General features: G+C 36.4%; 1 protein-coding gene across 1 annotated transcript in view; it reads right to left on the reverse strand.

Moving 5' to 3' along the window:
• The window catches only part of vg (transcription factor vestigial), a 62,848-nt gene that overhangs the window by 31,521 nt on the left and 4,546 nt on the right, over positions 1 to 26,781 (reverse strand). The window contains exon 2 of the mRNA XM_017608992.1: positions 16,815 to 18,287. Coding sequence (XP_017464481.1) covers positions 16,815 to 16,910 — 96 coding nt within the window. The 5' untranslated portion in view covers positions 16,911 to 18,287. The remainder of the gene's footprint in view (positions 1 to 16,814; positions 18,288 to 26,781) is intronic.

The raw sequence follows: 26,781 nt of genomic DNA on the forward strand, positions 1-26,781 counted from the left end.
GCCTAACTTTTTTTAACATTTCGAATACCGAAAAAATTATTTGAACTGTCAAGAAAAAAGAAAAATTAAAATTGTGAAAATATAAAATTATGTGAAGGATGCACAGCTGCATGCAAATCATAAAAAAATGCAATATACATATAAGTAATGCATTTTTCAAATTGAGGGCTTGAATTTCTTTTTTTCGTTTTTTAAACAGTTCTTACATGTTTTTTCGAAGAACACTATTTTTGACTAATTATTTTACGATCAAGGAGTGATTGTGGCTCAATGGCAATATTTTGAAAGGTAATTACATTAGATTTCAAAGCCATTTTGTTTCATATCAAAATATTATTTTCGTCGAAAGCGCTACGATTAATTGGCATGAAGTGTTAAAAAATCACACCGTGTGCCGTCGAGTTAGCTCAAATATTTTATTTTTCAGTCGAGAAATGTAATTTTGAAATTTTAAAATTACTACGGTGTATTTTTCTCAAAAACATATGACTCAAAAACATATGATTTATAAAAATATAATTCATTTATAAACAACATATCGATGGCTGAGTGGAAGATCGACCTATCTCGGCAGCCAGTTCGAAAACATTCTATCTCAAAAAACTTTTCAAGAACGCCCTATTTCAGAATTCGTTTGAAAAACGCTCTATCTCAGCTGCCGATTCAAAAACGCCCTATATCAGCATATTTTCAATACATTTTGAAGTGAGATAGGGCATTTTTGAACCGAATTTTGAGATAGGGTGTTTTTTAATAAAATTCTGAAATAGGGCGTTCTTGAAAAGTTTTTTGAGATAGAGCGTTTTCGAACTGGCAGCCGAGATAGGTCGATCTTCCACTCAGCCATCGATATACTATAATAAAATAAAATGTCTACCATACTTCGGCGTACAAAATTTTGGAGCCTTTTCCCAAAAAAAAAAAAAAAATCGAGCTCACGATCCGGCCCTGTTCCAGAGAGATTAGTTAGAAAACCAGAATAGTTTTAACTTCCTTCGTAAGTGCCGGTTATCTGGTTTGCTGCCATCTTTTCCGGGCAAGTCGGTTTTCTCGCAATTTTGCGTAGATATGGGAAGAGATTTTTTTTACTTTTTTTCTGAATGGAGGAGTGGAGTTGAGTTCCAGGCAGCTTGTTTCAGGCAGAAAACAAATGGTAATATCTTCTTCGCATTTTTGGGCTGGTTTACTTATACAATGTACAGAAGTAAATATGTGCCTACATATACATATAGATATACACGTATGTATACCTACACCCAAATGCATTTGTACTAAGCGCATGATACAATGCATAAAAGTTTCCAACCAAATTCGAACTGACACAATGTCTAATTTATGATTATGGAAACGACTAGCTGCCAAGTAGCAGCAGCAGTAGCAACGGCACAAAAAAAGCAATAACAACAGCGTTTGCCTTGAAAATTTATGGGTGCACAGCATATGACAAACGGCTGTGGCACATTACTTCGTGTGTTTATCAAAGGAGGTGACATTATTGCTATTTATTAGCTCCGAAGCCGAGCAGGGCAAGGCAGGGTCGCGCCAAAGGCTAAGCGATAACCCACAGTAGCGGCAAATAACACCCACATGTAACGACGACTGTATGTATGAATATATTTTCGTGTGCGACAGAACGACCCCAATCACAAAGAGCACTTCACACCCACTAATGAAATGAATATTGGTGTCATTAGGGAATTGGCGCCTCCAAAATCATGCATAAATAAGTAAGGGATATACATACATACATACTTACATCAATATGCTCGTCTCTGCATGCGCTTGCCGCTGCGCCTCATTTAGTTTAATTTCGTTTTGGTTTAGTTTTACTGACACTTAAAATTATAAAATCCATGTTAAACTCACGCATTGTATCGCCTTAAGTGCCTAATAATGGGTTAACCAACACGTCTCATTTACGAGTAAGTGCATAAGAACGCGAAGGCCATTGTCGGCAGTCATCCCTGTGCCACGGCTGCTTTGATTTACTATGCACTTATTGATAGGGTTTACGGCAGCACGTGAAAATATGCATTTTCTTTTGTTCATAAACAGGCGTGTGCTGCTATACTTATTATCTATCTGCTTATTGGCAGCACTGAACTTTTTAATGATTGTACAAATTAACAACTTTAAAGGTAAATTGTAAGGGATATAATTTAAAATCTAAATAAATATGTTTTCAGTTGGGATAAAATTTTCAGTGGGAATACATATGGTACATACATACATATGTTGTACTGATATTTTGTACCAGATGTTATAGCGAAGACTTCACTGTTTCTTCAGGTATAAAGTCGAAGCTTCGGAAAATTGTCGAGTGTCGAGTGCTAAAGAGGAATCCACTGAATCTGAATTGTTTGAGGAGCGGATATTTGGTATAGCCTAAAGTGCTAGAGAAGGGGGATAAAGATGGGTTAAAACATGGTTTTGCCTCGAATTGCTCGAATATAGTCCTGCCAAGGCAATTTTTTTTAGAGCGAAATCGGTTTAATATAATATGAGTTCGAAAGAAATTTCTAGCACTATGGAAAGTGTATAGACATATAAAAAAAACAGAGACCCAGAATAATAATTATTTCATGGTGGAGTTTTAGAAAAGTCATCAAAATTTTTGTAAAAATTATAAAAGTCTTTTGATAATAATTATGTGTAATAAATCTTTTTAAGTTGCCTATAACTATTATTTTAAGACATATAATAAAAGTCTTGTCATAATTATCAGCGAGTTAAATATTTTTAAGTCCTCAAAGACTTTTATTTTAAGACTTATATTATAAAAGTATTTTTATAATAATTATGAGTGCGAAAACATTGTTTAAGTCTTAAAGGACGGGGCTTGTTCAGGACCATTTCGGGATTATTTCGCGACTAGTTGGTGACCAGTTTGGAACTATATTATATATGTATATAGTCCCGAGCTGGTTCCAAACTACCCCCTAACTGAATGCTTATAGGGTTTTGGTCATCATATACTTCAATATATTCAGTCGGTGAAGAATATACTCACTAGGGAGTTCGATAATTCACCTTTTTTGGAAAATCTATTTATGATTTATTCGAAAAATGGCAGCTCGAAAAAAACTGGTTCGCAATTTTCAAATTAAAAAAAAAAAACGGATAAACCAATTTTATTTTACAGATACATATTTTCTCTAGGTTAACATTTGCTGATAGTCAGAAATTATGCCTAGAATTATAATATGACTTGCTAAAAGAAGGCACGGCTTTAATTTAGAAATCAATAATGCAAAATAAGTAAGTTCGAAGTACTTTGGATTACAAGTAAAACAAAAAAAAAAAATGAAAAACTAGCGAAAATCTTTCACTGTTTTTTTTTTTTCTTCAGTAGAAAATTGTCTAGTATTCAGATATAAAATAATGTCGTCCACTTTCGATAAAATAAATATTTGGAAGTTTAAAATTCAGGTATATGTATATATATATATATATATATATATAAACTAGGTGAAACCCCGGTTTATTCGATTGTAAAAAACCGGTTTACTCAGTATTCGTAAAATCGGGACATAAAAAAAACGGCTTAAACTATTGAAAAAACCGTTTGAAACCTATTTGAAAACCCGAGTCAATCACCCTAATACTCACCCTTTTATCATACTTGAGCACGTCTTTTATGTTTTCGTTGTTAGAATTGGAAAATTGCGTTGAAAATTAGTTTCATTACAAAAGATAAAAATTTACATTTTTCTACTAACGTCTGCAGAAAGAATTATTTTTATCTTTTGGGGAAAAAAGGTAAACTATTAAGCTTTCTACTTATGCTGTTCAGAAAATTTTTCATTGCATCGTTATTCTACTACGACAGTTAAAAAAAAAGTGAAAATGCGTTTTTTAATACTTTTAATCCTAAATATATCGAAGACTAGAGCCAATTGAATAATTTCAAGGACAGATTCTTAATCCAAGGAAATAATCCTATAAAAATCAGCTGTGCCGCAAAATTTTGTTGGCCAGTGTAATGATCAATTTAAATTTTTTTAACCATGTAACGGGTTTCTTTAGCACAGATTTGCCACTGACAGCGTATCATGATGATTCATGAAATTGGTTGGCACAATCATCACGTCACTTACCACGTATAACAATTTGTATGCAGTTGTTGTTCATGCATATGTATATATGTATGTACATTAGGGTGACCCAAAATAATTATAGTCGCAATTTTAAAGCTCTGACACCGTAGGATTGTTCTATATCGAAAAAATATATCCCCATTTTTTATTTGGAAATCAAAAATTATTTAGAAGTCACTCAAAGTTTTCCATGCTTTTTAGATCGGAAAAAACCACCTTTCATAGAAGTGGTATAGAATTCTTTAAAATCAATATTTTTTATTCGGAAAACTCTGGTTCTCTTCAGGAGATGTCCAATACCAATACACAATGGTTTATTTAACCATTTTTTAATACTAAAGATTTTTTATTTATCCCTCGATTGCATTTTCTAGCATTTTCTGAGGGTTTTGACGGACCTATCAAATATAGTTACTATTAAAAAAATAGTTAAATAAATAATTGGGTATTCCTATTTGGAATCTCTTGAAGAGAAATAGAGTTTTCCGATTGAAAAATATTTATTTTACAAGTTTTATACCAATTATACGAAAACTTTGAGCGACCTCTAAATATATTTTGATTTCTAAATAGAAAAATAGGGGTATATTTTTTTCGGTATAGAACAATTCTAGGGGGTGACTTTACTTTTTCACATGCATTTTTGGACCACCTTAATGTATGTAGATGCTCCCAGAGGAAAAACAAAAAATGGCATTCCTTTGATAAAACAACAAGTTTACGCTATGTATGTATGTATGTATGTAGGTTTGTATATGTGTGAGATCTATCGCTGCGAAATTGACAGTTCTTATAAAATCGAAAAGTTCTCACGCTGCTGAAACGCAACTGACTCACCAACCAAAGGGAGAAGAGAAACAATGTACGTATATTTTTTCTTTAATACACATTCAGCCTTTTTATATTGTACACACGTACATACGTTTGTACATACAATATTATTGTTCTTAACTACAACCCACTCGCTTAAAAGTTAAGCAGCAGCAAAAAACCTTGTCACGAATAAAACAATAATAACAAACTAAAACAAAGGCAATTTGCGACGCACCAAACAGCAACAAAATTTATAAAATAAAAAGGCAAAATTAAAAGAAAATCAACTACGCGGCTGCAGTCGCCTTTACTCAAAGGAATTCCGCTGTCTTCGGGTCCAATTATACAAGGCCGCGGCACTAAAACGAAATTGCCCTTTTATGTAGCCAAACCGTGCAACAAACTTGCCGGCCAACAAAAAAAGAAAAACATTAACAACAACGAGACCAAGTTAAAAGTCAAAAGCGAAAAACCAATAACAACAAACAAAACCGAGTTCGAACCGCTTAAGTACTGCAGAAGAAGCTGTATTGAACTGGACGTGAAACCGAGCTTTGCATGTGTACTTTTTTGGGAGCAAAAATCGGTTAAACATAGACAGACGTTGGGACGACGAATTTGGCGGCTGGAACATTGGAACAGGCTAGCTATGGCTGTCGCCTGTTTGCTCTGCGTAGACGTCGAGCACCCCCATAAAAAAAGAGCTACAAACATTTGGTCTCCCCAGTCACAAACGGGCGTACGTACACACACAGATGTGTGTACTCGTACCTACAAAATGTCACCAGCGACATGTTTGCCCTTTGTTTTTAATTTATTGGCGGCTCAACGCTTATTCTACTGCTGATCGCTTCCAAAATGTGCGCGCTTCAATTTTACTTCTCGGCACCACTGTACGTACATACTATCGGCTCATTTACGCGCCCCGCCGCGGCAAATCTTAGCTCTGAGCCGAATGTGAATTGTGGTGTGCCAAGCTGGGCAGCTAAAGCGCTTAGTTCCGTTTGCTTGCTTGGGCTTTTGGAAGCCTACAAATTCGGTTAATGATTTGTTTTCTGATGGACGACGATCAGAGCATTTTGTCGTTGTCGCGCCGGTTGTTGTCGCTTGTCTACATTAAAAATGTGTTAAGTTTATTTGAGCAGAGAGTTTCGTCAAAAAAAAAAATACAATAAAGCTCAATACCACGAGTCGTGAAGGAGGCGAAAAGCAGAATGGGTGAGGCGAGCGAGCCAGCGATCTATACCCGATTGCGTTTCCCATCAGTGTACAAATCTGTTTTGGGTTTCGCAAACAATAGGCCGCCGTTCACACCGCAACCAACCGCACTCCAGCTTTCACTTAGTGGACTACCTCCCTTTTGGCCTTCCTGTATGCGTATGTATGCTCATGTCCTCCGGCAGTGGGCTTAGTCATACGCTATGCTCTTGCATCTCAACCAACCCACCTCCTGTCCACACTCGTTACTATCAACGACATCACCGTAGTCGCCGCGCCGATGCCGCCTTTTCAGTATCGCCAACACACTTGCATTGTGGTGATTTATGCCGTGTGAGCTTTTTTCGCCAACAAATTCGCCTTTCGCGGCAAACTAAATCGAAATTTTCATACGACTAATGGGTTCTGCTGCGCACCACACTTTAGCAGCCGTGTACAGGCTCTGTTATGCATACTTGGCATTGCATGCACTGCTATACCATTTTTACGTAGAAATCAAAATCCAACAGACTTTTACGTATGTAATGCTGTGCGTTGGGTAACCGCTTACACGCGAAGCTCATTTAACAGATTCCTTATGTGACAACTCTCAAGCAATGCCAAGTATGCATAACAGAGCCTTACGCCTTGACAAATGCTGCACAGCTACGCATGTTGTTTTTTTTTTTTTTTGTTCTTACTTCATCATCTGCCCTTCGAAGGGTCCTGCAACTGCAACGTGCACAGCGCACATGGCATATGGCATATGGCTGGCTACCAGCGCACACATTCCTTTGGGTCCGGTTTTCGTTTTGAAAATTTCGCCAGTCGATCGCGCCGATCAGAGACGGCACATCGCGATGCACAGATATGTATGTACGTAGACAAGCCGATCGAGCAACAAAGCGCGTTGTAATGCTGTGGGCTTGTGGCCTTTTGCCTTTGTGTTTGTTGTGTTTCTGCATGCCGCGTCGCTCGCCGTTTCTGGGTGGTGGGGTAACGCGGCGGCGGTGGCAGCTACTGCACTTTTCGCTTTTGCGCAATTTGGATGTTTGCCACTCGGCGCGATCACCGCCGATTACTAACTACATACAATAGCTGCCTGACGGGCGGGGTTGCCGGCTTGTCCGCTTGCCGGTCTGACTGTATCGATTGTTGATCGTGTCCGTCGATAAGCGCGCAACATTGATTATGTGCTTAAAACAACTGACAGACACTTGGACAGACGAGCACAGCGAGCGAGCAACACACACGCTAGTGCTTTTTTGTCAGTTTTATCTATTTATTTAACTTGGTCTTTCAATTATTTGTCGCCTTTCATGTGCATTCCGCGCAATACTGCGCGATTTGAGCTAAGACAGTGGCCAACGGCGTACGGGTTAGCCAAACAGAATGCAAGTTTTATTCGTCGCTGCTGCTTGTTACAAACTACATATAATAGAATTAAGTTGAAGTATTTATTTATTAACTATATATTACTCTCGCCAGATGGGCTATAATTTATTTAAAAATAATATTTCACGAGTGCGGAGCAATCAAAGCGCCAATGATGTACGATTGTTTGCAGATTTACACATTCACATACATTTGTTTTTGTTTTTCTTTGCACTTTGTGGTAACGCACTACCCTCAAGTGGCCCAACAAAACCAGAATAAGCTTGTTTACTTTACACCCCCAGCGGAACCATCTTTAGTCATTACTTGACGGCAGCCACTTCCGACTTCATGTGACGACGGGCTTGTTGTTAATATCGAGACTATTGCGTTGGTTTGATTCCCTTGCTGCTGCTGTCGTTCGTGCCCGCGCCTCTTCTGCTCCCTGGTACGTAACTGTTGCATCACCTGGGCAGCCATGCTGCATACCTCTTTCCATTCGTCTCGTTCTTCAACATGAATGGCACCAGATTTCATGGGAAAGCCTTTATTCCAAATGTTTGATTAAGTCTGCGCGCCAAATCGGGGTCCATTTCATGTCGATAGCGGTCGAGATAAGCCTTAAAGCTTCCCTAACCACTCAGAATTTGTGTGAGGTAGAAATCAAGCACTGCGTGTTGTCGTTGCACCCAGTCGCCGATGTTCATGATATGTCAATAAGTGCACCTACCATTCGACGCTTTCTTCCATCTTTTCTGCCACTGGGATATGCTACGTTGCCTCAAAGCATTTTTGTCCACGCATCGTGCAGCGTGCGTCTGGTCACGCTTTGCATGTCTTGTGTCGCTCATTTCTTGTGCCATGAGGTCGAGTGGGCATAGGTCTGCTGTGAAAGGGCTGTATCTTGTGATATTGTTCTAAATGCTGAACAGACTCTACGAGCACAAAGACTATTCGTAGCCCAAATACCCCCGAGTATGCGCTTAAAGGCGTTAGTCCAGGCCGTTGAACCGTATAGGAGTATAAGTGTTACCACTCCTGCTAAGATTTGCCTTGTCAGCTGGCTTGACCCGCCAAAGTTCGCCATTAACCGAGAAAGAGCGGCTGCTGTCCCGGCTCTCCGTACTCTAAGTGAACACGGAAGCAGCGGCGATGGTCTGTAAGACCACCAAGGTACTTTACGTACAGTTTCGACTTTATAAAGCTATCTCCTCCTCTAAGTACAACCTTTTCTACTTTCTTACGGCTGCTTATAAGTAAAGCCTCTGTCTTATGGTCTTAGCATTTACCCATTGCCTTGCTGCAGTTATTGAGGCTTCCGCAATGTCTGTAACTTCTCTCTGTATTCTCTGAGTATTTTCGCGTTACGCATTTGTGGACCTTTAGTCGTAGGATGCCATCGTACATGACGTTTCTCAGTAGGGGTCCCAGTAACGATCCCTGGGGCACCCCAGCTGATACTACTTGGTCAGTCGCTGGATTTTCACTGTTATAGCGAAGCCTTCTTTCGGAGTGATAGTTTGAGATAATTGCCTGCAGGTAAGTTGGCACGTCTAAGGGACGAAGGGCGTTAAAAATTTCCTTCCAGCTCGCTCTGATAAACGCATTCTTGATATCAAGGGTGACAACCAGACAATATTTCTTAGTACCGCCCAACCACCGCTTGCCAGCAATGGCCTCTTCAGCGATTATTTTAACTACATCGATTGCGTCTGTAGTTTAACACTTTTTTCTGAAGCCGTATTGATTTTTATATAGATGGCTGTATGTGGCCTCCTCGAATCTACGTTTAATCGAGCACCTTTCCGGTGGATAGTGGGCGATATCCAGCAGAAGACATAGGGTTTTGAACCTTTGGTATGAGTAATGAGAGCTATGGATTTCTTTAAATCCGCTTCATGAGCAGTACTGACTTCGGATATTTCCGTCCCTCTCCTTGCCAACTCATCGACTATGCTTCTGTCAAGAATATCCCTGTGACCAGGGACCCACACAACGTTCAAGAGCTTTTAGATGCCAGCAGGTTGATAATCCGTTTGTATTCTATAGCTACTTTGGACGTTGTTTCGTTAGATTTTAATAGGAGCTTAGTTAGAATATATGGCGATATGCCGGTGTATAGGGGCGGAAGTTATGAGCTACCGAACGAACTTAATTATGGCATAGATCGAAACTGAGGGAATCGTGCTTCCCACTTTTCCGTTTAGCTTGGAAACATCTGTATACTTTTAAAGGCATCGATGCTGAGTCTAGGTTTCTGGCACCCTCTCATTCATTTCTCTCTAGTATTCCAATGGAGAATTTGTTGTCTAAACAGAGTAATGAAGTTGTCGTAATCTAGTTGCCGTAGATTAGAGTTTCCATAAACTTTGCGTGTCTGAGGCCTCTCCGCGGCTGTATCGCATTAAACCTGCGTGTTACACTCGGGCAGAAATTTGTCAAAGAAATTCACCGGTGGAAGATTTAACATTAATTCCAGAGAATTGGTTATTTATGTAGTTAAAATACGTTCGCTCTAAAGCAGTGACACCAGGGGTCCACGGTAGACTCGACGGGGTCTACGTTGGCATTAAAAAAATATAGAGGTCCACGAGTTGTAAAAGGGGGTCTACGAAAATGTATTTGGTTTCGATAGTAAAGAACCAAAATGGTTGCGTAAAGGCCTCTTTATTTAACTTAAATTTTTTTTAGTGGTGTATAGTGCTCTTGACGCACTGCTGCACTTACCGTCACTTTGTATCTTCTTACGCGGGGAAGCCTTAAAGGCCACCTACAGACTAAAAAGAAACGGATGTTGGTATAACACTGAGCGAGGCGAGGCGGGAACTGCTGGCGGCAGAGATTTGAGCACTTGTGTCTATATTTCTGAGTTCCCTAAGGGCAATCCTGGGAATGCTGCGCCCGAACTCACACACTGACTCTGGGCCAGGATCTGAGCTCTTCTTCGACTCCATAGACTACGTGGTTAAAAAAAAAGTGGAGGGGAAGGAATTTACGTGTCTGCAGTGACAGCCAAGCTGCACTTAAGGCATTGGCCAGTCCTCTATCTAAGTACTTCCAAACTAGTTCGAAAATGCAAGTCTCGACTAAATTATGTTGGCACACATAACCAGCTCGCTTTACTTTGGGTGCCAGGTCACTCGAGAATGCCTGGCAATGAGACATCTGACCATTTGGTCACAGTTAGCTGTGACCAGGCATTCCTCGATCAGCAACCAGTTATAGCACTCCCCACTTCGACCATCGAAGCCACCATCAGAAACTGGGTGAAAGCTTCGCTCAGCAATGACTGAGAGCCATCGAGGGGATGCAGGTGGGAAAAACTCATGTTGCCTTCAAAGACAGGACTGCATACAACTTGTTGACCTGCTGACTAGTCACTTCACGTGGCAAATGACAACTCCATTTGCCCATTCTGCCTTGAAGAGGATGAGTACACACAGTAAGTGCTGGAGAGCGGTGGGCCGCCACTGACAAACCTGGTGGCTGGGCTACCATTTCAACAGAATGGATATTATTTTACAGGGCAATTCTGGCAACTCTCTTTCAACTCACTACAGTCTTTCGAAACACAAACTTCTTTCCTAAGACAATTGTCAGTTTTGGTAACTATCTTGAAAGCTAACGAGGTACGTTATGCTATTGGCCTTTTAGCAATAACTTTTTTAAAAATTAAATTACATAAAAAAAAATATTTTTATATTTTTATAAATAAACAAAATTAAATAAAATAAAAATTAATAGCATGAAAATAAAGCAAAAATAAATAAACATATTTTTAAAAATTAAATGAAATTAAAAATATATTTTTTTTCTTAAAAAAAAATAAATGAAATATTAAATTGGAAAAAAGTTAAATCAAAAAATAAGAAAATAATAGCTTAAAGTTAAAAAAAAATCAAAAAATTATATTGTTGTTTTTAAAACAAAATAAAAAAATTAAAAGCAAATTAAACTATAAAAGACAAAAAAAAGTAAAATAAGTCCCTAAAATTTAAGTGAAATAAAAATATAAATTTTTCTTTTTAAAAATAAAATCTGAAAATTAAATGAATGTGAAATTAACAACAGATAAACAAATAAAAATAAAAATAAAAAATTAGTTAAATGTATTTCATTTAATTCTAACAATTAAATAAAATTCCAAAAATATTTTTTTTTTTTTAACATCAAAATCCGAAACCTATGCTTTGTTCACTCGGTCATTGCGACTGTTGGAGCGACGCCAGATAAATGATATACTTTCAAGTGCTTTCTCCCAAAATTGATTTTTACCACGAGTGAAGATTTTTGTGCTAGAATAACAAAAGTCCTTCGAAATGTATTTCATTCGTCTTACGAAAGATTTTTTACTAACTTAGCTACTTCCTGTGTGCCTGACTGCTCACAACCAGCTGCGATTTCACATGCACCTAATAGGTGTGATCGCAGAGTCAGAATGCCGGCTTTGCCTTGAAAACGATGGGCTTTCAGAACATATTCTCTCAAATGGTCGAACTATTTGTAATTAAGAATTCCAAGCCCCTTTTATGATTCCTTAGGGAATCCGAAGGTATTTAGGCCAAACTGAGGTAGGGACTCTATTTATGGAGTACCGAAGATCGTTCAGGTCGCAGTGTCTCTTGTTCTGTTATACCCAAAAATAATTATTTATGTTTAAATACAGAATCCCATCTAAATATTTCACTCAAATTGATTAATTAAAACATATTTTTGCTCGCTGAAACGAAATTTTATTTTTGTTTACCATGGCGTATGATGAACGCGTGAATTAGCAACCTTTGCCTTGGAACTGTGAAGCAACTGCGAAGTTTTGAGACCAGTTTGGCGTACATATGTATGTAGCTTCACACCACTCTCTAAAGATTATGAATATGTAAATTGTAAAAATCCAGATTTTGTTTTTAGATTTTTGGACAGCTGCATTGGATTTCCGACCATTGTCCGCGCACAGTGGCATTTCGGCGGAAAAAATACAGTTTATTAAACATGTAATTCTCTATATTTAAATGGTCCAGCCTTGTAAAGCAATATGGATGATTCCATGATGTCGAACGTAACATTTATACGACTTAAGAGCTTAATAAATCATAAGAAAACGGAAGTCACGTATAAAAAAAAAAAATTGCCGTTGTGTAGCTTTTATGCTTTATGGAGCTTATGGTTGTCAAAAAAATTAGGTGGACTGAGAACACTGGTGTTAGGAGAATCGATGAAAAGGTGGTAACAATGGACGTGCAAAAACAGAAGTTGTTTCAGAGTACTATACATGTAAAGATAAATAAAATAAAATAAAAACTTTTTAATATACCACGCTTTTATAAATGGACTAAAAATTAGAAAATAATATATCTCAGTCCCATAGAATTTGTTTAGATAACTTTTGATTTTGAAATTTTAGCAAAGGTCATTATAAACAATTTATGAGATTGAAAACGAAAAACGTGGAGCGTAATAGGGCTGAATGTTAAAAAAAATTACTAAATCACACTAGACTTAAATAAAAGTAGTTCCACCGGAATAAAAAAAAAAATAGTGAAACCACTTTCTGTACATAATTCGATTTATCTTTTCCATCTCTCTAAATATCCTTGTATTAATAACCAAAAATCAAAAAAATAATTATTTTGAGAACTTTCTCATAAATTTTAATAAATCAGCATAGCTCAATATCCCTGTGCTGAAATTGTAACGCGAAGGACGACTAACTTTTGATTTGTATTTAATAAGTTATAAGCAGGGAACGGATTTTATGGAAATTGCCTTTTTTTCTGCTAAAGAGATAGAGTATATTCGATTAAGAATGTCCACGGTTTAGCTTTCCCTGATTCCATATATATACATTTGCTGTTGCCTTTTTTTAAAATATTTGCCTTTTTTGCCTTTTATAACTTAAAAAAGTGATTATAGCATTTACAGTTTTTTTTTTAGATTACAAAATATACACATGCCCATCCGGCTTATAGAAGCGCCAAATTGGTGTTGGAATAATTCAAAGCCGTTTTCTCAGCTAACGTAGGCTTGGAGACAATAATGGGTGTGGATAAAATTGTAAATGGCGAGGAAAACGCCCGTATTCCTGATAATATGAACGTTTCCAACGTTCCATATTTAAATTGGGCTCCATTTGTATAAACTTACGTCGAGCGCACATTTAGTACATTCAAGGCTTTTCTTCGCGAAAATCGAATGAAAATGCTGCCAGAGAACTTCAAAATGCATCTTGTGGTTCAATGGTTCAATGTTACTACAACTATAGAGATTAAAGTTTTATGAAAAACCCGAAAGGATAAAATAGTCAAAGATACAAAGTAAAAATTTTTCATATAATGAAACTAGTTCATAGTTTTTTTATTTTTACTTGTAATATAAACATTTCTAAAATAAATGTAATTTTTGATTGTTCTTCGTATTTGCTGAATTTTTTATTGCCTTATTTTGCTTTTTTTGCAATACCTAGTGCCCTTTCCTGCCTTTTTCGCTATTTTGTTTTGCCTTTTTTTGCCTTTTTTGCAATACCTAGTTCCTTTTCCTGCCTTTTCGCTATTTTATTTTGCCTTTTCCAGCCTATTTCATTATTTTATTTTGCCTTTTTTATAGGTTTTTAGGTCCTAAAAATCCGTTCCCTGGTTATAAGAATCTAATTAAAATATCATTACGTCTATATATTCGAACAAGTAAACTTTTTCGTAAGCTGAAATATAAAAATGTAAATTGAATTAGATTTTTAATCTTTAAATGTTTACGAGTAACCGTGGAATCACAAAAATATAATTAACTTTTTTATCAATTTTTTTCAGTTTTTCTCCCAGCGTTTCGCGTTTTCATAACTTTTTTCCGCATCTGAATACGAAATTTAAAGTTATCAAGTCGTTTGAAAGCGAACAAATAGGAACTGCTTTAGAAAGGAAATAAATCAGTTTGTAAATTTTCCCCAAAAGTTTAAAAGATTTAGCACTTCAATGCAAAAAAGTTTTGTAGGAGGTGGGTGTCATAGTGAGAAACTCTTCATTATTAATTAATTAATTAATCCCAACGGATGCATAACGTACGGAACTCTTTTTTTTTGGTCTTTTGTGCCGAGTAGTGGAAACAGAATTTTGTTAGGTGTCGAGATCTGAAACTATTCAGATACAGAATCAAATTCATCAGTTAGTATTTCAATAATTGAGAGCGGAAATGATAGTTTTCTTTATAGTAAAAATCGAGTCCGATATGTCAAGCGTGCTGGAATGAGAGTTAAAATCTTGACTTAAACAACGGAATGATTCGTTTAGTTCAAAATTAGTTTTGCATGGCTTCAAAAACAGAGNGGAACATTAAAATTTACCTCAGCCAGGAGGGCCGGGCTATTAATCAAGCCTGTCATTAATTTTACGATAAATATTATACCTAGCATTTCTCTAAGACTTGCGAGTGTAAGCAAATTTATGAGCTTAAAAGCATAAACAGACGGCAGCGTTGATCCCGATCAACTAGGGAATTAACTGCGNCCCAGCATTTCTCTACGACTTGCGAGTGTAGGCAAATTTATGAGCTTTAGACGACTTGTGTAAGGGGGGAGATTGTAATCTGAATCCCAGTTAAAATTACGCAATGCAAAAAGCAAGAATTGTTTTTGAATTGATTCAATCCTTTCTGAATGAACTTGGTAGCGGGGATTCCAAACAATAGATCCGTATTCTAGTATACGTCTATCTATAGTGGTAAAAAGAGCTTTTGTGACATAAGGATCTTTGAACACTTTTGAACAGCCCTCCGAGAGGAACCTATAAGTTTACATTTTTTAAGGTTTAGTGGCATATAATTTGCATTACACCAACTAACCACGTTGCTCAGATCCGCTTGTAACAAATACCTTTCTTCGATGGGATGTTTTAAAAGGATTCACATCATCGGCATACATTAAAATTTTTGGAATGTTTTATTATAGAAGAAATGTCATTATTGAATAACAGGAACAGAATCGGACCAAGGTGGCTTCCCTGAGGAACTCCTGAAGAAGCTTTAATGCTGTTGGAGAACATTTGCTAAAAACAACTCTTTGTGTTCTATCAGAAAGGTAAGAAGAGATCCATTGAAGAAGACTTGGCTGAACGCCGATTAGGCCGAGTTTACGGATGAGTAACGAGTGGCATACTTTGTCAAAAACTTTACTGAAATCGGTGTATATTACGTCGGTATGAGCAGTAGTGATAGTAGATTTTCCTTTCAAAAACCCGTGTTGATATTGTGAAATTGACGAAGATATATAATAATTTTTGGATAGCGAAGAGCTTTGTTATGCCTCGATAGTTTTCTATAGAGGACCTGCTGCCGTTTTTGTGAAGTGGTATTATGAAAGACTCCTTCCAGGCTGACGGAAAAACGCCATGTTTTAGTGACAAATTTAATAGAGTTGTTAAAGGCTCGCAGATGTTCTCAGCGCAGTTTTTAAGAAAACAGGTCGGAATATGATCAGGTCCAGGCCTAAATGACGCTTTTTAAGTTTTCCAATAGTGTAAAACTACATCGGAAGATATTACTGGAATATAAGCAGAGTTGATTGGACAAAGCTCGTAGGGATAGTCTCCACTTATAGGGAAGTCTACAGAATAATTGGGCCAAAAGAACTGGGCAAACATGTTGGCAATGGGTTGGCTGTCGCTAGATACAGTGTTGCGATAATGCATAGCGGACGAAAAACCTTGTACTTTACGCTTTGAATTTACGAAGCCATGCAAAGTAGTTTTGCCGCAAAACTGAGTACTTTACGTAATCACTGTCTAAGCCCGTTCTTTTATACAGTTTAAAAGAATGTGGGTTTTTATTTTTAAATTTTTTAAGCTCTCTAGTGAATCATAATTGTATTGGCTCTTCATGAACAATATCTTCCAAAAAATAAAACTTTGGATTTCATCAAAACATATTTTTTTTTTTATACATTTGCGCCTATTTGCTTAGAGTGGGTCGACGATGACAATAACCGATTTTGATGTTCTTTCAGAGTTATGCTTTTCTGGTTAAAAACAGCATGTATTCCGAATCGGATAACATTTACCATTTCAGCCCACAAGAGCTGTGGGTGTGGCAGTGAGTCGATTTTTACCATTTTCCATATTTCTTCATTCCTAACTGTAAAACATAGCACATAGGAAATCTCAGTAGTACGGTTACTACTCTTTGCGGCAGCTTATATGGGGACGTTCCACTGTGCGGCAAAACTCAATACGTATTTGGTGTAGATACTATTTAGTGACTCTAATAAAGTCTTCGCTTTTCAAATCAACAAACAGTTTATATACACAATTCATTGGGATAAAATACAATGAGAAATTACATTTGAAAGCTTACCCTCTCATATTGATAGAATGAACGACTTGGTCCGGCACGGCCATACAAATATGGATAGTAAGCACCGTACATTACTTCGGGGCAGGACACTGCCATCGTCCAAGTAATCCAAGGACTGAAATTTTTTTTATAAAATTACAGTTGTCCAAGTGCTGTTTTTACTGTTGTATATGTATGGGTTTTTTAGTTCGCCGAGTTTACTTAATTTTTATTTATTTTTATTTTTTTTTTCTATTACGCTTTTGTTTGCTTACTACACATGCGTTTGGTATATTTTCTTTAATTTCACAAACATATAGTTTTGCTGTGGAATTTTTCAAGTAACTGACTATTTTTTATGTACGTTTTTTTATGCTTGCAATAATTAACTGTTTCTTAAAACCCACAAAACACACTCTTACACACACACACACACGCACGCACTGCAATGTGAATGCACGTCAATTTAACATCAATTAAGTACCTATGCACTGAAAAAAATGCAGCACGAATTTTTATGTTTCGCTGCTATTTCAAGTTGGCTGCTGTGCTGTTATTTACCATTCCATCAACATTGCCTTTTAATGTATGTGTAATTAATACGAGCTGTTGTTATTTTCACTGTTTCTTTTATTTATTTTTATATTGTCTCACTTTTTTTGGTGTTGTTGTTGTTGTTTTACCACCGTTGTTGTGCATCTATTCACTTGTTTGGTTCCGCTGCAATGGCGAATTCCAGGAATGAAATCTTCGTGCCAATAGTTTTATTGCATTTTACATATCGAAGTTAAACAATGAAAAAAAAAGAAAAACAACAACACGTTCACACTATGCGCATACAATTCCTAAAGCACAGGTGTTGTATTTGTATTTTGTATGCAATGTTGCACGCACACCCGACCCGACTAGCACTGAGCGACCGTCTACGCGAGTTTCTATTAATTATTCCTTTCTGCTTTTTTATTACACATCTACTCGTATATGCACTTTTTTGTTTACTCTTTTAAGTATCTACATACATAGATATTGTATTGGTAACAACAATTTAGTTATTGCACTTATTCGCATCGCATGGCACTGTGTCGGATGGTCGAATGGGAAGGAGGCGAATGACGAGCAATGTTTTAATTGCACACCTCATGCACGTTTCACTCGCTGGTATTTCTTTCTCATCGCGCAGCGCGCTGCTGCTGCTGCTGCTGCTGCTGCTCACACCACAGACCCAACAACACCAGCTGCCTGTATAGCATTCTGCTAAGAATAGTTGCGATTCACCTTTTCCGTCCACTCATTAACTCATCGACCGCACTGCACTGGCTGTAGCGCTATGAGTATCTATGTATGTATGTATGTATGTATGTATCTATGATGCACCTCAGCAGCACATGCTTAACCGTTGTGATAGTCTCGTCATTACGATGCCGCTCATCATCATCATCATGGTTATCAACAGCATAAAATCCATCAATGTCGGCATGGCCACCATCAATTGCACTGCAATTAAGAAGAAGAAGCAGAAAAGAAGTGGCATGAATACATATACATACATACATACATACAATATATATTGAATAAAAAATGGTGGAAATTCTACTTTTCAATGGAGTTGGCAATCAAATTATAATTAGAGAAAAAGAAGGTTGAGCAGACAAAAAAAAATTCTAGAGAAAGGAAGAGGGCAAAGCAATCATAATAATGAGCGGATTAACATTTCTGCATAGACGAACAACTGCAATTTACCACGGAACTAGAACAACAATAACCACAATAACTCGTACAAAAATAACTATCCCAAATGTAGCGATGTGGTGGCTTCCGTTTTAAGAAAAGAAAAATACCATCTGGAAGATTTGCTTGCTTCGCTTGCCTATCTATGTTTGTAGGTGCAAACAAATGTTTGTGCAAGCTTTGTGAAAAAATGGAGGACATGTGAATCACTCGGGAATGCGTTACAAAGTAGCGAATGAAAATTTGTATCGGTAAGTACACGGTCAAAAATTTGGGTTTAATTTTTAAACCGCGCTGGGACTACTGCCTTTTTTAATCTTTTATAGTCTCTTTTTTATACTAGTCAATAGTTTTAAGCAATTTTTAATATATTCTGGTTTAAACCGAACTGTTTAAATTCTAAACCCAACATATCTGCTCTTTTTGTTTTAAACTTGGTAGGTTTGTATTTGAAACTGAATTTAGTTTGATCATATATGTAGTCCAAAAAGTTTAAAATTAAAACCAAAATTTTTAACCGTGTAGTCTTTCAACTACATAATTTAACTAGGTACTAGAGTCTCTAAAGATATTGCTATGAGAACAAAATGTTAAGCGAACTTAAACAAAAGTTCACAAAGGAATTGACAGCAGTGCATTTTTCACGAAAATCAACTTTTAAATTTTTGATAACGATTTCATTAATTCTCCTGGCCTGCTAAGTTACGTGAAAATTATATTTTTTTTTTTACTCATAAAAAAGGAAAACAATTATGTACAGGTACTCCATAACCTTTAGTTCATTTTTATTCAAATATTAAAACAGAGAGCGTAATCTAACCCTTGAAATTGACTTTCTAATTGTTTTTTTTTTAGGATTTTTATTTTTCCGATCAAGAACAATTGTTATTTTACTAGTTTATTTATATATTTATCGGAAAAACGTTGTTCCATAACAGTTATTAGATGGGAAATACTTTTTATTTCGCCGATAAGAGTCATAACCCAACGTTTACTTTTTACGTTGCCTGATAACGGTTATTTTACTCGTCCTCTTTTATTTTCATCATATTTATCCTCTTTCCCATACCGTTTTCGTCAATATTCTTATCTTACAACGTTTATCAGACAACGTAAAAAATAAACGTTGGGTTATAACTCTTATCGGCGAGATAAGAAATGTTATTCATCTAATAACTGTTAAGAAACGACGTTTCTAAATTGGAGATAACAGTTATTTTTGGTCCCAGTTTGAATGGGAACCAAATGCGTGGCATTTGTCGCCAAATAAGTGAAACCACATTGCCAAATGGGATCAAAAAGCGGCTTATCGGTTGATTTGGATCAGGATAGGTCTTTAGTCGTGTACATGCGTTGCGAAATCGGCTATCTGTCAGTTTTTGGGCCATAATATCATAGGTAAAGGTATGGATAAAGGAGATAAAGTTGTGTCAAAATATGGCATAGTGGATGAGAACGAAACTTTCGAGAACGTTTTCAGGAAGAACGGAAAACAAAACAAAGAAAACAAAAAAATTAGGACAAAAGTTTTGAGAACTTAACGTTAAGCGTGAGAGGACGTCTGCGTGCTGGGATGAAAAATCGTTTCGGTGAGAGCCAAGATTATTAATTCTAAACCAGAGGAAAGCTGAATCATTTCGCCTTCCAGATCGTTTATCATTAGCAGGGCTGCAAACCAATCAAAAAATTGGGGCGGTTCGGTTCAGTGGTTCGAACCACTTAGGAAAAGCTTATACCGATACAAGAACCGATTCATGAGTATTGTTGAACCGCGGTTCGGTTCGGTTCAAATGGTTACATTTTTTATGCTAATGGATACAAATATTGTAAAAATATGGCAAATCTGTAACATAAAAATAAAAGACTCTGTTACTAAGATCAAATTCAAATATATCCACATGTATAGTGGTGAAAAAATAAATAAATTTATTTTTAACCATATGGATCCAAGTTTCAAACTTTGTGCAAAAATTATGAAAATTCTGCAAAGTTTCATCTAATAAAAATTTCTAATTTTTAAGTCTTAAGTTGATTAATGGCAATTTTTCACGGACTTTCTTCCATACAAAGTATGTGGGAAATTTTTTTTTGTATGGTAGAAAATGCATATTATAAAAAAATTATTTAAAGTCAAAGCGAACAAGGTGAAATTAGAAAAATTTTCATTAACTTGTTTAAGGTTTGGACAAGTCGTGAGCCTAGTCGAGTAGACAAAAACGGCATACTCAGAATTTCGAATTGGCACTCAAAATCTTGGCTTAATGTTGAAACCCTCATTTTCGGTAGGTTGGAGCTTACACTAGTCCTTAACTTCATATGTACAAGTATACCTATGGTCAAAATAATATCAGTGCGACATTTGACTGTTTTTCTTTTGTTGGTTTAATGTTCATACATTTTTTATAAAAGTGTTTCTCGTTATATAACAAAAACCATAAAAATCCTAATTAAAAACTTTGTACGAAAATCAGAAAAACTCTACAAATTTAAACAAAATTACATCAAAGTATATATTTTTTTATCAGAATTACTAAAATCCGAGTATGCAGTTTTTTATTTATTTTTTTTGCTGGCGTTGTTTAGCGTATTTTCCATATAAAAATATTCTCACGTAGTTGCCATCAAACAAAAATGTTCTGCGGTTTTACCATACGGGTTGCATTTTTAGACAAAAATGTGTATTACAAAACGAGAAAAATGCTATAGGGGATTTTGATTTTGAACCGAACCAAACCATTTTTTGGAGTGGTTTTTGGTTCAGTTTTGGGATTTCAAAATAAACAGTTCGGTTCATGGTTCAGTTCGGGGTCCGAAAAAAAGCGGCGGTTCGGTTCTAAAAGCGGTTCGGTTCAAAACCGGTTTACAGCCCTGATCATTTGGGTAACTGTTCACTTTTCATTATCTGTGCAAGAAAAGTTCGTGTCTTAAATCTTTCCTTTTCTGATTAAGTTTAATATTCAAACATTTCAAATTAATGGAACTCTATCAGAAAAATTGTTTTCTCGCTTCCATTCTTCGAGAATAGTTCGGAAAAGATTTGTTCCCGTTTCGTTCTCTGTCAGAAAGTTCCTGAGACTTTACTTCCCGTTTTGTTCTTTGGAGGAACGTTCCGGAGACTTTTGTTTCCATTTGATTCTCTTAGAAATGTTCCCGAAAGTATGGTTCTTATCTTGTTCCCCTTGGGAAAGTTTCACAGGGTTTTGTTCTTATATAATTCCCATTGAGAACGATCTCGACAGTTTTTTTCTCACTTTCGTTCTTTTGAAAACACTCCCGAACAAAACTACGGGAACGACATTTAGTTTCGATCATAGCCTTTGTTCTTGGTCTCTGATTATAACCGCTAGCTTCAGATTTTATTTTTCAGATCATAAACGATTTAAAACGGTCATAAAAACGCAGTCTCCATTATCATCTCTACACTCAGAAAAAAGTCAGCCAAATATATTCCTCTCAACACATGATTTGGTAACTATAAACAAATAATGTAACTATAACCAAATCATGTGTTGATAAAAACATATTTAGTTGACGTAACTAAACTCTTTTCTCAGTGTAGTGCTATTTTCAGCAACTCGCGCACTTTTTTGTGGTAGTTTTAGTTCTTCCTAATATGGTAGGGTTTTAATTGGTCAAAGCATTTGCTATAACATCACTTATCTACATATTTTCTGTGTCGAGGTTTCAACATTTTTCTGGCAATTTATCGATTTTTAATAAGGATGAAATATTTGTGAAGTGATAGAGGGGAAACAACAACTAGATTTAAGTGCAATATATTTTAATTAAATGTGACAACTCGAGAGTTCTATGTTCCAGTTTCTGAGCCCACGATTTGGTGGTGAAACAATCAGTCAAAATTTGCCTTAAATTTTAAGAAACTAAAAGTTTCTCATTTTCTGATGGCGCTGGCAACTTTTTAGAGCTTTAAAACCTTAAGATGTAAGATATGAAAGTGCACTACCTCTACAGTCATCTTGCCCAATTCAAAATCTTGGATCCTACTATAGTGAAGAGCAAGGACAACGGCAGTATGACCAGATGATAACTAAAAATTAAGCTTAATTGACTCAAAACAAGCACTTGTATGCCGAAAAACTTAACGACACCTCTACAAACTCAAGTGAACAGTAGTTATTAAATTAAGTATTATTACATTTTTTTTTTGCTCAAAACCTCGCAGTCGGCCTTAAGAGGACTTTTTGTGATCGCTTAAAGCGGTAGCCCTTCCGTGCTCAATGCAGTATCAATTTAACTTTGCTCCAGACACACCGCGACACGCATGCTCCAATTCTTCTCATATTTGAAACCTATTTCTTTGAAAAAAAGATTTCTCGTTTGCTTCCGAATAGCAGAACTAGTTGGTCTTTTAACACAGCCACAGATAAGGTCTTATTTAAATAGCCCTGTCTAAGTATTGATTAATAAAGGCCCTGCCACATAGAAAATCTTTTCTGCATCACAGGGATGTTTTTAACTTATAAAACGCACAGAACTTGGCGAGACGGCACAATGAGAACGTTGCCGCAAACAAAATGGCTCAATTTCATTGGTCAAAAAACAGCTGGTTTGAATTCGTTCCATACATTTTTGCTGTTGTTGTTGTTTTGTCGCATATGCGTGCGTTAGAAGTTGAGAGTTGGGCGAATTTTATCAGTTGCGTTGCCAATATGGCATCTTCTATTCAAAATCACAGAGTTAACTTGGATGTCAGTCACAAGCATCCCTGTGACGCAGAAAATTATTGCTATCTGGCGGAGCCTTAAGAGATCCTTATTTTGCCGGTTGGTTTTATGGCAGAAATAATATAGTTGCATATACATAAATATTTTGCTGTAAGAATTTGCCGTTGCAATTCAATTAGTCTTTCATCTTGGCTGCTCAAATATCCAAAGATAGAGATAAGAACGCTGTAAGTACGCTGGTAAGTACGCTGTCACGTCTCTAGTCTAAAAAAAAAGGTCACTAATTTGTCAGCTGGCTAAGAGCAGGTCACAAAAATAAAAATATGGAGAAAAATTTAATTGCTATCCATTTTATTAAAAAACGCGAATATGAAGCGAGGAAATTTGTTCAATAAGAATTTCGTTAGGAAATAAAATAAAATGCTTCAATATACAAATCCATTGAAAAAAAATTTTTATTTTTTTTAACATTAAAATCTAAAGATTATTAAAAAAATAAAACTAATAAAATAAAGAAAAAATACTAAGAGCGTGTGTGAATCGGTAACAAAGTTCGCGTCGAGTAAATTTTTGATAACAATGAGGTGAATAAAATTTCAGTAGCTCATGAGGCTAGTGAAATTTTTGACAAATGCATAGAAAATTTTGACAATCGCAAAGATTGTTGATGTGTGTAATTTTTCGTTATAAAAGCTTAAATAGATGAATTGCAATCAACGATGGTAGATGTTTTCTTAAAATATTAATTTCACTTCAATTTGTAATATTTTATTCCAAACAAATCTGCGGTTATCAAAAATTTACTGCTGTCAAAAAATATTTCATTTCACACAGCAGATTGGCAAAACTGTCTCACCATAGTAAAAATATGATTCAACAGTTTTCCCCATAGAACTTTGCTACCGATTCACACACGCCCTAAATAAAAAAAAAAAAAATAAAAAGTCTTCTTCGCCCGAGGAGCACTCGAACCCGGACCCTCTCGACCGGCAGCCTAATGCTTTGACCATTCGGCCATTGCGACTTCCCGGCGGCGCGGCGAAAGGCATACATAAACGCTATCAGTTGACTGTCTGTGTTTGTTTTCACCACACATTTTTGGTGAACTTTTTGTGACTCTGTCCTACTGAATAGCCAAATCATCTTAAGTCACAAAAATAGTCACTAATTGCTAATATCAAATTGAGTGACTTGAGATGAGACTGAATTACTGAATCCCAGGTTTAGTGGAAAGTTCACCGGAAAATTTTTAAGCATTTCTATAAAATCGTTTTTTTTCAGAGTACTAAATTACATATAGAAAAGGTAGCATTAAAAAAATGCCAGAGCTTTAAATCACAGTAAAAAACTTGCGGTTGAAAGGGTTCATAATATTGAACATTATCCATCAAATTTGCTTTTTAGTTTAGGATTTTCTATACTAAAGGTGTGGAATAACTATGCTAGTGGCCGGATACTTTTGTCTCTTTTTGACTGAAATAAGAAAAACGTCGACAATTCTGAATTTTCAAAATTTGAAATCGAAGGAGACCTTGATTTGTAAAGAGACCACAAATATCACTTAGGGCCGGTTATTCAATGTCTGATTAGCACAGATCGGAGGTAGAAGCTTCGGTTAAATACAACGACTGCTTTATCGACCACATTTTAGGGGCATGATGTCGAAAATGTCGATAATGATGTTTGACCGGGAAGTAGTGATCACAGTATATACGGTAATAAACCTTTTCGCAGTTTTTCACCATTTGGTCCCCGAGGAGTACTTGCAGCGTTTTCGTTTTGCGCGCACGGCAACACTTACTGTGGGTAATTTCGCCTCATGATTAGAAAAAGTTCTTTTCGAGGATAAAATATGCATAATTATGTGTTATTTATGCACAAAATGTAGGTTAAGTATAATCATGGGCGTAGCCAGGTAGGGGAAGGGGGGTGCTCGAGCCGCCTCCCCGCCTAACTTTCAAATTTTCCTTATATATATGTAAAATAGTACCCTGAAATGCCAGCTTAATAGGGACGAGCCCCCCCTAAATTTCATTCTGGCTACGCCGATGAGTATAATATTCATCTTTAATGTATGCTGACATTCATGCTTAATGAAGAATAATATCAATAGTTAAGTACATAATTAACGCTTGTGTTTTATAAACTGGAAAACTCAAATCGTAATTATAGCACTGAATGCAGTTTTCTTAAATGTAAGTTTAAAATTGTAAGATTATATTTATATGAAAAACGTAAGTTTTGTGAATTTATCAAGCAAGATTCTAAATTTCCGAATATATTTAAGTCTTTATTAAAAAACAAAATAAAAAAATAAGGTTTGTATAGCTATACAGACTCCAATGCCTGCTAGCGCATTCGCCCAGACAGTCCATTAAGCACACCCAAGTTTGAGTGATCTACAAGTTACTAGCGTTTTCAGCATTTAACAGTTCATTATCATGTACGATGTAATATAACAAGTTATACACCGAACTATGATAATCTGTACTAGTATCTATAATAATAGACAATAATTTGCAATGTTTTTACACATTTGCAATTAGTTTCGGTCAATATTACACAGTCTTGACTTGTGCCACTCAGTCATAGTATGGTTGTTGCTCAATTTTATACCACAGTAATTTTGTATACAACTCTGAATCAACAAAATTAATGCTTGTTCTCATTATCAACCCTGATCAGATTTTACCCCCGAGGTTTATTACTGTATATACTGTGGTAGTGATAACCAGACATTTAACAACCGGCCATTAATTTTAAATGCGTCAAAGCTTTTACTGAAACGCGATCAGGTTAAATGTGTGTTTGCTTCGAAGTGCTAAAACGTCCAGATTTCTTTTGTTTTTTCATTAATCATACATACATTTAAGCAACTTAGATTTAAGACTCAAATTCCAGTAAGTATAACTACACTTTCTAAGTTTTGATGAAAAATAGTGTAAAAGTCATTTGTGATATAAATTTTGCTAAAAAGTTAAGCTAAAGTTAACTGTAAAAGTTTTCAACGCTCTCGCAGCAAAATTTTACATTTTTAGAATGAATAATGCGTATTCAGAACAAGCATGCTCAAGTAAGGAAAACCGCTTCCTGGCATCTATTTCAAGGCTCCCTTAACCACCAGAGGGAGCCTCTTATGCAGACGTCTGCTCGATAATGGCGTCTGGTAATAGAATTGATGACTTGTGCTCGAAAGTAACCGGTTTACTCTCCTAACTTTCTCGCTTCTGCCCTGCCTAACCCTCTCCACTACAAAATCCTCGGCAACCCTTTTTACCACCTGAACGAAGGATATCAGACTACAGCTGAGAGTTCAAGTCGACGGCGAATAAATTCCGATGGTGAGCAACTTGAAAGTTCTTAGAGCAACCTTCGATAGTCTCGTTCTCGGCGAAAACAACTGCAATTGTCAATAAAGAGCCGCAACGAGGTCCTCAAGTCTCTAACCGGCAGCACCTGGCAACATACAAGGGAATTGGCCGGCCGCTTGTTAACTATGTTGTCGCCGGGGGCTAGTAGGACGCAGTGGACAAAGCTACAGACTTGCCAAAACACGGCAGTCCGTACAGCGACCG

This window comes from Rhagoletis zephyria, unplaced genomic scaffold, assembly GCF_001687245.7.
Source record: "Rhagoletis zephyria isolate East Lansing unplaced genomic scaffold, Rhagoletis_zephyria_1.1 Rzeph_scaffold_00001, whole genome shotgun sequence".
Taxonomy (NCBI): Eukaryota; Metazoa; Arthropoda; class Insecta; order Diptera; family Tephritidae; genus Rhagoletis; species Rhagoletis zephyria.